Genomic DNA, 12077 nt, shown 5'->3' with positions numbered 1-12077 from the left:
CCAAAAAAACTTAAAGGGGAACTCCAATCTATTACAACATGAATTGAATTCCCAATGCAAATAAAATATATTTGCAACTGGATTGCCCAAAGCTTTCAAGACTTTGTCCTAAAATTTCAGTCAATAAAAATATAAATTCCCACTTGCAAGCATGTTTTATTTGGGAAAGCATTCATATAGAAATAGTCTAGGGTTGCCTTCCCCTTTACAAATGAAAAACATTTTGTAAAGTTAGCAGATATATTATATTACATAACGTGATGACAAATAAATAATTATGCGGGAAATAAATGTACCTGATGCAAAGATTTTACTTTACCAATGGAACTTGAATCCATACAGCCATGTAACATTTGTAGTTTTACAGTTTTCTATTACGGTGATTGTGTTACTTGTCCAACCCTGCTTCATGTATAAGGAAAATAAACCCTTTACTTTTTCATGTCTCAATATCTTTGGCCTGATATATAGGGTATACTGTATATGAAAAGAGAACATCAGAAGGAACCCACACATGAATGCATAGCATTAACAGAATTTTGCACCATGTTGCAATTGATTTATTTGCTGGTCAGGCACTTTTTCCAAAATATAGTGCGGAGCTAAGGAGCAGGGTAGCCATTGCCTATACTATTAGCACATGTTCCAATGGGGTAACAGAAAGGGCAAGGCCAAATCACTGACCTCTAATATCTTTATATTTTATTGTATTCTGTGCATTATCCCTTATATATAGTGGCACACATCGAACATACAAGATACACAAATATGAATTGTCTGGGTACAAATAATACATGTGTATAGGAACAGGGTGAAGCAGAGTTAAACTGGGCCAGTGGGACATCAGAAAAAAACCTGTGGCCCCCTTGGCCTCCCACCAGGCCCCGACTACAGCTGCAACTGGGGACACCATATAATATGTTTGGAATTCTTCATCTGGAACAAATATCTTTTGGCATTGTTGAGTCCTATGAGTATTGCCTACTGTTCAGACACACACGCTTACAGGGCCTACTATACAGGAACCCATTATCCACAGGGCTCTAAACAACCAGTACATTTTATCTACATGTTTTACCAAGACACAAACAGTGCATTATTTCAGAATAGAGCAGTGCAAACTATCTGGAATTAATTATAGTGTAGGGAGTTGATCCAGGGACTGATCAAATTGCCATATCCAAATGAAGGATATGTATGTGTGTATATATATATATATATATATATATATATATATATATATATATATATATATATATATATATATATATATATATATATATATATACACACACACTATATATGATTGTGGTGATCAATTATTCTTGTATCTTTTGAACCAGGAAAGCCCTGGAGCTATAAGCGCAGGGGCTACATGACAAGGGATCTGAATGGCCAGCAGCCAAATTATACTGGTTCAGGGTAAGAGATGGGCAGAATCATATGTAGCTGTGTTTAGGTGAGAAAGAATTAATAAAGGTCAAGTCCTATTTATTTGATAAAATGTTATTAAATGCTGTGGCCATTTTAAACCCATCTCTGTCTCCTGGTTTCATTACAGTATATAATAATGGGGTTCAGTGAAATAGCTCAAGGCGAAGGGTCAAATTGAGGAGTCCCCTTGTCATGCATATGATTTCTACTCAGACCTTCAAATGTCATCTTCACTAAAGATGTACAGGTCTATAATTATCAGGCTGACTAAATGCCTGGCTATAGATGAACTATGCTCTGGTATCACAAAGAGAATAATATCTCACACGCCTGGAAGTTGATCAGCTTTCCATTCCCTTTGGCCACAATTTGCAACTTATTTCTTGTACCTTCAACTATGGGATGTGTTTCAACCTGTTCAAGCTAAACAGATTTCCATACTGTCTCTAAAGTCAAATACATGAATTCACATAAAAGTGCTTTATTCTTGATCAGCCTTGAGGGATTCCCTGAGACTTCTCCCTCTTGATAGCGCCAAGGTCTCCCATAACTGGATGCAGTCTACCAACAATATTGCCAACCCTATGTTTCAGCAGCAACATTGAAACATTCATTTCCCATACTGCTACTTTTAAATAAGTATAAAAACACAAATGTATTTATACTTTTCATGGTGCACAGAGATTGCAAGATTTTGTTATTAGGCAAACCTGTCAGTCCAAAACAGAGGATGTTTCTAGCAGTGTCACTTTCCACGAGCACATTTTAATGATTTCATTTATAATTTGTAACCCTTATAAGTGACTGCTGCCTGTACAAAGAACGAGGCAAGCACACTGCTGTGCGGTCTTAATACCTGAAGTCGATTGCATTGAGTCCGAGCAGCATGCCAGCGAGCATATTCGCTTCCTCACCCAAGACAATAGCTCCATCATCGTAAAACCTCCTGTGGGGGAATAAAACCATCTTTAGCTGAACACAAAAAGCTGAATCTATTAAATTAGTAATTTACTTTCACAAATCACTTTTACAAGTTGAATACTCTTCAGTATGATATACTAGGGATGCACCAAATCCTCCAAAAAACATTTGGCTGAATGACCAACTGTATCTGAAATTTGCATATTCAAATTTTAGGTGAATCAGAAAATTCCATAATCTGTGAACAAAACAATGGTCAAGCTCAGTTGTCCAAAACCTTAATGTACTGATGCTATAAATACAACATTTATGGACAGTGGAGTAACTAGAAACCTAGGGGCCCTGGTGCGAAAATTTGCAACTGGGCCCCCCCCCGCACGTGTTGTGGGCGGTTAACAACATTTACTGACCTAATGTCCTACAACTGAATTTAAAAAGTTATTTAAATTACTGAAACTGGTACACTTTTTAAGGAAAAAGTGCTGTACAACTAAAATTATATTTTACAACACTGTAACAGTATTGTGAAAATAATCTGGTACAGATTGCAGTGATAAAAAATCATGGAAGCAGGGACGGTCTGTAAACACCTTAATGGTGGCCAGATATTAATTCTCAGTTACTTTTATGAAAAGGAACAACTAAACATTTGTACAACGCACCTATTACTCACAATGTGAAATAAGCCTTGGGATAAGGGTATGTAAAACTGAGGTTTCACTCTATATGGTATTCTTGTATACAGACCAAATATTATTACACATTCATTTTATGTATAATACCAGAAACAATAGGCAAAAAGCAGACCAGGGACACAACCATGTATACAGACATAAAAACTATGGATGGCACAGTGGCAATTCCATGTATAAATACCCCAAAACTAATAGAAGAATGGCACAGTCGCAATTCCATGTATAAATACCCAGGGGGAGAATCTGCAACGTATAGTAGAGAAGACCATCATTAAATCCTGCCTGTCAGCTGAGTCCTGGATGCATTAATTTAAACTGGCACCTTTTCCCCTGCCTACCACTAGCTGAGCAATGTAGTGTAGCCCGCTCGCACAACCCTGGCCTTCAGCAATTCGACGCCTGGTGCACAGTGTTGGAGGGATCGGCACCCCCCACAGCAAATTGTCCAAGAAGACACTGGCACACAGAGGCTAGTAACAGCAGGGTTGTACCCTTGCGTGTTTATTCTGCAAACGTGCAACGTTGCACGTTTGCAGAATAAACACGCAAGGGTATAACCCTGCTGTTACTAGCCTCTGTGTGCCAGTGTCTTCTTGGACAATTTACCACTAGCTGAGGTCACACAAGGCATTTCATGCTCGCTCAGGGCAAGCGCACGCTCAAATGCCCACCCCTCTTAGTCTCCCACCTGTTAAGAACGGGGGGAAAAGACAAAAAGAAAAACACACTTTTGGCTGTTTACTTTCCCACCCTGGACACGGGCCCCAACAGGGTGCAGGGGTCATGGACCCTGGTGCAGTTGCACCTTTTACACCCCTGGTAGTTACGCCACTGTTTATGGACCCTCCATTTGATTTTTCCAAATACTAAACTGAATTTGAACCTTAATGTGAACATTAGCATTTAAGAACAGTTTCTTTAAGAAGAGTTTTTAAAAAAATCTATCAATTGTGAACAAAGTTGTTGTTTTGAGTTGTCAAGAGCTTTAAATTACATGAATGCTTGATAATTAGGCTGACACTTAGAACTCAACCAAATCTGAAGGTTTCCAAAAGTGTTTGGATTTAGCCAAATTCTGAATCATATCCTGGATTCTTTAACCCCTACTTTAAAGATCCAAACCCTAACGATTCAGCAAAATCCTGCAAGAACGTGTTAGATCCTAAACTGAATGTTGAATTTGCTGCTTCCCTATAATATAATACAACTACTACAATGGGAGCTGGGATTTCTGGATAAAGCATTTTTTTCAATTATTCAGATCACATTTCATTACATTTTCAAAAAATAAATAATATTTAAACATTAAATAAACCCCACAGGATTGTTTTGCTACCAGTATGGATTCATGTAGCTTAGTTGGAATCAGGTACAAGGTAATGTTATATTATTACTGAGAAAATGGAAATTATGTTTAAAATGTAAAATGTGCATAAAATGGAGCCTACGGGAGATGACCTTCCCATTGTTAAAAGCTTCCAGGATATCCATATGTACTCAAAGTGAAAAGTCACTTATTAAAGGGACAGCAACAGCATTAAGTACCATTGTCAAGTCCATACACTCGGCATGTTTAACAGCACAAAGACAACCTTTTGCACTTGAAGTAGAAATTACATTTTGCTGTTAAATGGAACATATTGTAATACTCTCTCAAATGTAAAAATAACCATACAATGTAATAACAATGGATATGCATTATTATTAGTTAATTAAAGAAACTGCTCAGCGGACCCTACTTTTTCAAAGTACAGATATGGGATCTGTTATCCTGAATGCTCAGGACATGGGGGGTTTCGGATAACGGATCTTTCTGTAATTTCGGATCTACATACCTTAAGTCTACTAGAAAATCATTAAATCATTAAATAAACCCAATAGGCTGGTTGTGCTTCCAATAAGGATTAATTATATCTTAGTTTGGATCAAGTACAAGCTACTGTTTTATTATTACATTGAAAATGGAAATCATTTTTTAAAAGTTGGATCATTTGTATAAAATGTAGTCTATGGGAGAGAGCCTTTCCATAATTCTGAACTTTCTGGATAACGGGTTTCCGGGTAATGGATTCCATACCTGTACAAAATCAACTTCTCAAAACTGCTACTAAACTATTAACAATAAGGGGCAGATTTATCAAGGATCAAATTTCGAAGTAATGGGAGTTTTTTTGAACTCCCATAACTTTGAAATTCCAAAATTTATTTAAAAAATAAAACATTTTTTTTTTTGCGGATGAATAGGCTGTATTCGATCGTTTAAATCAAAGTAATGTCGTATTCGATCAAATTCGCTTAGAGGTATTTAAAAAAAAAAAAATGATTTTTCAAAGTCCACCAATAGGTTCTAGTAGGTCCCCATAAGCTAAAACAGCAATTCGGCAAGTTTTAGAAGGCAAATATTCGAAGTAGAATTTTTAAAGAGACAGTACATGATAAATTTTGATATTTAAATTTTCTTTTTTTTTTCAAATTCGAATCGAATTTGGACTATTCCCTAGTCAACGTACACCAAAATAGATCGAAATTCGAATTTTTTTACTTCAAATTTTTAATTTGACCCTTGATAAACCTGCCCCTTAATGTTATATGTCCCTTTAAACAGGGGGAGGAACTACATATGATTAAAACAGCTTTTCCCAAGATATCTTAATGGCTTGATGTCAAATGTTATTTCCAATGGACTGTGACCTTCAGCTACGAAGGAAGACATGGTATTTTGATGCAGTTATATATTTTTTTTAATTTTCAGCAATGATACTTCCAAACAATTATTATGAAATGCATTTTCTAGTTTTCCCTTTCTCTGTAATTCACTTGATAAAATTTGACTGGTTTGTCTGGGGAACTTTTAAATCATTAATCCCCACACCCCATCTTAACAGTCTCCTTCTATAAGCCATTCCACAAATTTCTGGCATGGTTCACATAAAAATCATCTCTTTCTTACTACATTTCTGATTGCATCTCATTCTATAACTCTGATTTCCTCCAGCAATCTGTTCATGGCCTTTTATCTATTCTCTCATCTTCTCAAACAACCCTATCTCAGAAAGCCTTGCTAGCAATCATCTCCCTAATGAAAGGCACTTTTACTTCTTTATTTCTCTGTAACTTTTTTTTACTTTTATCATGATTATAATAAATTCTTTGGGATATGGGGTATTTCATCATATAACCTACAGAGCATATATATCTAACATATGTGCAGCTGTTGTAAAACATAACATGCTTATCTACCTATAGTTTGACTTTAGTTTTGCACATAACTTCTGCAACAAAAGTAGAGATGCACTGAATCCAGGATTGAGTTTTGGATCCGGCCAGGATTCAGCCACTTTCAGCAGGATTCGGCCAAATCCAAATGTTTGGCCAAACCGAATCCTTAAAATCATGTAACAACAAGGAAATTAAAAAAATAAATTGTGAGTACGCAGTTCTCTTTCCCTGATCATTTCCCTAATTTGCATGTGTAAATTCGGATTCGGAATGGTATTAGGCTGAATCTTTTGTGAAGGATTTGGGATTCGGCCGAATCTCAAAATAGTGTATTCATGCATCCCTAAAGACAGTTCTAAAAATATAAGCACCCCAAACCCTAGGTTTTTGGAGTGTGGGGCTGTAATGCTGCAACTGCTAAAGTATATTTGTATACAATATATATGTGTATATATATATATATATATATATATATATATATATATATTCCACAGGGCTACCAGCACGCACGGCAAAGTTAGTAAGTATGCCTGTCTCAGTCTCAGGACTTATAGATGAATAAAATTGGTCTTTATTAACAGAACTTCAGTCTGACGTTTCGGCCCTATCCAAGGCCTTTCTCAAAGTGAGAAAGGCCTTGGATAGGGCCGAAATGTTAGACTTAGGGAAACTACAAGCGCTCCGGTACAGGCTGCCCTATTCATGATAGCAACACAGTGCGAGCAATGCGAGGTATGACCCGTGTATCTGTGAACCGGAAACCTGAAAGTAACCAGGAGTCTCCGTGAGACAAACGCTACTCCCATTGTCTAGCAACCCAAAAAGCAAGTGCGGATAATTAATAATTGTAGAATTGTAGCAGCCCACGCTGGTTGCTGTATGCCATTCCATGGCCATTGGTCATTTTAAGCAGCTAGAACAGGAATTAGTTTACATTAGTTTATCATGGGATCAGCTGTTATTTGTCTGTCCTCTCCTTTATATTTTAACAGATGCAATCATGCAAATCAACATTTTTGCTCCAGTTCCAACCAGATTGCTTGGATTTAGAGCAGACCTATGGCATGTAAAGTCATGATTCATTTCCATTGGCATGCACTGCAGATAAATAGTGTCCTGAAATGTCACCAGGATGTGTACCTGCCATAATGGCATTGTAACTAATACTTTTCAGTAGATGCAGGTTCACGCCCTAAGGGAAGTAGCACACGTGCAGATTCGGGGAGATTTAATCGCCTGGCGACTAATCGCCTCTTCTGCGGGGCGAAAATCTCCCCGAACTGCCTTCCCTCTGCCTTCCACCTGCTATAATGAGAAAACGCCAGCGCCAATGCACTCGCGGCACTTCGATTTCCGAATCTGCCTGTGTGCTAGCTCCCTAAAATGTTCCCGGAGATTTTTTCTTATTTGTGAGTTTGCCTATTGTATGCTGGCACAGATTTTTCATATACGTCCGTATAAGATAATAATGACATTACAGCCATTTTCAGCTGACCACATAAATAAACACAATAATAGCCCCATGGATCAAGCTGCAGTGTTAGCTGCAAAATCCTAACTCGGCACATTTTTCACATTGGCTGAAACTATTCTATTTATACTGGGTTAGTTATCTGAATGACTGCAAGTTACTGTACTTTTATATCATGTATTTATCATGTATCCTATTGAGCACAAAAAGTTATTTACAATGTGAGCCATGCAGTTTAGTGAATTCCAGCCTCAAGCAGAAATCTGCCACTTATATGGCACATTCTAACACAGGAGCAAAAGCAAGTTAATACAATTGATTGAAAAAGGCACACTAAAGCTACTACTAATTATGTATTACCGTGACAACACGCAGGGGATTATTTAATAAACTCCAAATGTCAAAAACCGAAAAAATTCATGTTTTTTTTAAGTATAAAATCTGAATTTTTAGTGGAAAAAAAACCTACAAATTTTTCAGGATTTAATCTGGCATCTCAGACCTGCCGAGGTTGCATAAAAGTCAATGGGAGAAGTCCCAAAGATATTTCGATCTGCGCTGGGTTTGGTGCAATAATCCAAATATTTTGTTGTTTTTCGGTCAAAAAACAGAAAGAGTTTTTTCGGTTGGGAAAATCCGTTTGGGAAAATCAGTTTCTTTTTTTTTCACAATTTTTTTCGGGTTTTTTTCCCCCAAACCAAATTTTTGGGAAAGTGTATTGATAAATAAGGAGAAAAAAATCTGTATGGATTTGGTTGGATTTGTTTTCAGAAAATACTGAGAAAAATTCAGATAAATGGGCTTCCCCGTCTCGTGTATGGCTACAGCTCCTTTTACTACTTTAAGGGGCTGATTCACTAAGGGTCGAATATCGAGGGTTAATTAACCCTCATATTCGACTAGGAATTGAAATCCTTCGACTTTGAATATTGACGATCGAAGGATTATTCCTTCGATCGAACGATTAAATCCTTCGAATAGAACGAGGAATATCCTACGATCAAAAAAAGTTAGCCAAGCCTATGGGGACCTTCCCCATAGGCTAACATTGACTTCGGTAGCTTTTAGATGGCGAACTAGGGGGTCGAAGTTTTTTTTAAAGAGACAGTACTTCGACTATTTTTACTTCGAATCCTTCACTCGAAGTTAGTGAATTGGCCCCCAAATCACATGCAGATGTTGTTATTGCAACAAGTGTTAGGGTTGAGGATGTGAGACTTATGGCCTTGGGCCATTCCGGTGTAGAGGTGGATGACCTGGACTCTGTATGAGAAACATCATTAAAGATGTGTTATTTTTGTTTTGGTTCTGCTTTCAGCTGCTTATTTCCTTATTATGATGCCCTTAATAGATCAAGCTCTAAACTAGGTTTACGTGTCAATACCATAAAGTTTTTAGCATTGATTTCACAAATATCTAATAAAAAACACTGTGATCTGTAAATGATCTGCTCTCACAAGCACACACATGAATGTCTCTCATTTTCATAGGCGTTTAATAATTATTTCTAAGAATATTTGCCCTCAAAAAACACAAAGCACACACAATTGCTCATTACGTGACGTAGCAATCATTTCTCACGATTGGAATGATAACAAACAATGGTCAGAGGCTTCTGCACACCGTTGCTTGCTATGAATAGAATTTATCTTTTTACAGGACAACCACACTGGAAAAAAATAACATTTTAATCCCCTGAACACTGTACTGCTGAATAAGTAATGAGGGGTATTTACGACCTCCTGTACAATGTGCAAAGTGAAAAAAAGCAATGCAAACATATATAGTCTTCTGCTATTGCATAGTTGCCACAGGTCTCTGTGCTATTGCTCCCCTTAGTTCTATTTTACTTCTTCCTGGGGAAAATCTTACATGACCCCTATAGGCTTATTTTGTGCATGAAAGGAGTTGTGTATTTACAAAGTACCCATGACGGTTTTTGCTTTCTTTCTGTCAAACAATAAATAAGTCCAGCAGATGTTAGGCCTCATTTATCATCCACAGGCAGGGTGAAAAGTAAATAAATCAGTTTTTTTTAATCTTTGCATATTGTTTCTAGATGATACATATCTTGCAATCAAACATACAAAAAGCTTGGATGTACTAAAGCCTCAATACTAAATGAATACGTTCACATTCAAGCAGATCTTAAAGGAGAAGGAAAGGCATCCTGCACTTAAGGGGTGCCAAATGTTAGGCACCCCCAAGTAATTGTATTGACTTCCTCTTCCTCTGAAATTTTTTCCTTTTTATTAATTTTCAAGTTACAAAATTGAACAGAGAAAAAGAGAGAAAAAATACATAAATTCCTGTAAACAATAATTTTAAGAAATAGAGATCGTTAGGAAGGAACATTACAACCTATAAGATTAAAATCCATCAATTTATAGAATTCCATTTTCCCTACTATAGTGTTGTTGAGGGACATATTCCCGTGTTCCAATACCAATATTATTTTATGAAACAAGTGCCCATGATTAAGTGTACATGGTGTTTTATAGAGCTTGTATCAATATTGTATCAACACCCCCATTTAACGTACAAACAAGGGTTACAAAATAAGAATGGGATCAGAGGGCTCTGCTCAAAAAGCTTACAATCTAAACGGATAATAATAGTACACGCTATGTGCAAAACAATGAAATATGCTAATAATAAGAGAGAAATAACAGGAGTATGCTTTTAAAGTGAAACCACAGCGAAACAGGAGCCGCTATTACTATAAATAACAACAAAAAGCAAGAATAACAAGTTAATTGGTGCCTTAGTCAATGACCTCCAACACCCAGATAGATGATTGCAGATAAGCTTTTTTTTTTTAAATTTATGACAGCTGAAACCCCTCTAGGCTGCTTGACCTTGTCTGCTTACCAGGGATAACATGTACCTAATGATCATGTGCACTGTGTAACAAATAAAGCTTAACCTCTCTGCTTTGCGGTGCCTGCGGCTGAAAGGCTGAACAGGATAAAATGTTAACAAGAGCCAGCTATATAAGCAATGAGTAGCACTATTCTTTTACTGACACGTTCCCGCATCTGTGCATTGGGCTGGAAGATTCTGCTGTCTCCATTAGCACTTGTTGAGTTTAGTTGCCCAAATTATCTATAATCTATAATGACTATAATAAAAAAAAATGACTCCTGTCCTTCTGTCACTATTAAATTGGATTTCACAGTGAGATTCTCAAACTTGAAACTAATACTGCCAATTTGCTCTCTGGAGATAAAAGGAATTGAATGGGGGGTAATGGGTGAAAAAGGAGGGTGATAAAAAAAACAGCATAAAAAGCAAAGAATCAAGCCAGGAAGGACAAAAACTGAGGGGGAAAGGGTTAGAAGAAAATCACTATACATAACAATAAAATGTGCTGAGTGTATATACATATAGCATATATATATATATATTTAGATATATACCTTGATATAGGCCCCAATGTGGGCTGCAACGTTGGACATGCATTGTAAATAAAACACATCTATTTTCACGATAAAAAGAATTGCGGGTCCATTTGCTATGCTGTATAAAATGATTTGACCAACACACCCATATTCGTATTTTTATCTATATATATATATATATATATATATATATATATATATATATATATATATATATATACAGGGTATATATAATATTTTATCTATATATATATATATATATATATATATATATATATATATATATATATATATATATATATATATACAGGGTATATATAATATTTTATCTATCTATATATATATATATATATATATATATATATATATATATATATATATATATATATATACAGGGTATATATAATATATGATGTGTTGTATTGTATCCGAATAAATCCGAATAAATGTTTTTCTACAGCATAAGACCTGTGAGACTGCAAACCTATGGTACAGGTACCTCTTATACAGAATGCTTGGGAGCCAGGGTTTTCCCAGATGAGAGATCTTTTCATAATTTGGATCTCCCTACTTTTAAAATCCATACTTCATGAATAAATCCGATAGAATTGTTTTGCTTCAAATAAGGATTCATTACAGTATATCGTAGTTGGGATCAAGGACAAGGTACTGTTTTATTATTACAGAGAAAAAGGGAATTGTTTTTAAAACGTTAATTATTTGATTATTATTTAATTATTTGAAATGGAGTCTATGGGAGATTAGTGTTCCATAATTCAGAGCTTTCTGGATAACAGGTTTTCAGATAACGGATCCCATACCTGTACAGCAATTATCTATACACTTGACGGGACCGTGCCAAGTCAAGCACTTACCACCGTCCATACAATATATCTCAGCAGACATAAGATAAATTATATCATATCATATGATATC

The 12077-nt window shown here is 36.1% G+C and overlaps 1 protein-coding gene across 2 annotated transcripts in view; it reads right to left on the bottom strand.

Moving 5' to 3' along the window:
* rundc3b.S (RUN domain containing 3B S homeolog) overlaps positions 1–12077 on the bottom strand; it is a 75925-nt gene that overhangs the window by 31744 nt on the left and 32104 nt on the right. For both annotated transcript variants that reach the window (XM_041567446.1, XM_018269140.2), the window contains exon 5: positions 2291–2380. In XM_041567446.1, coding sequence (XP_041423380.1) covers positions 2291–2380 — 90 coding nt within the window. The remainder of the gene's footprint in view (positions 1–2290; positions 2381–12077) is intronic.

The sequence above is a fragment of the Xenopus laevis genome, chromosome 6S (genome assembly GCF_017654675.1).
Source record: "Xenopus laevis strain J_2021 chromosome 6S, Xenopus_laevis_v10.1, whole genome shotgun sequence".
NCBI classification, from domain to species: Eukaryota; Metazoa; Chordata; class Amphibia; order Anura; family Pipidae; genus Xenopus; species Xenopus laevis.
Note: the sequence above shows the minus strand (reverse complement) of the source record. Positions and strands in the feature narration are given on the sequence as shown.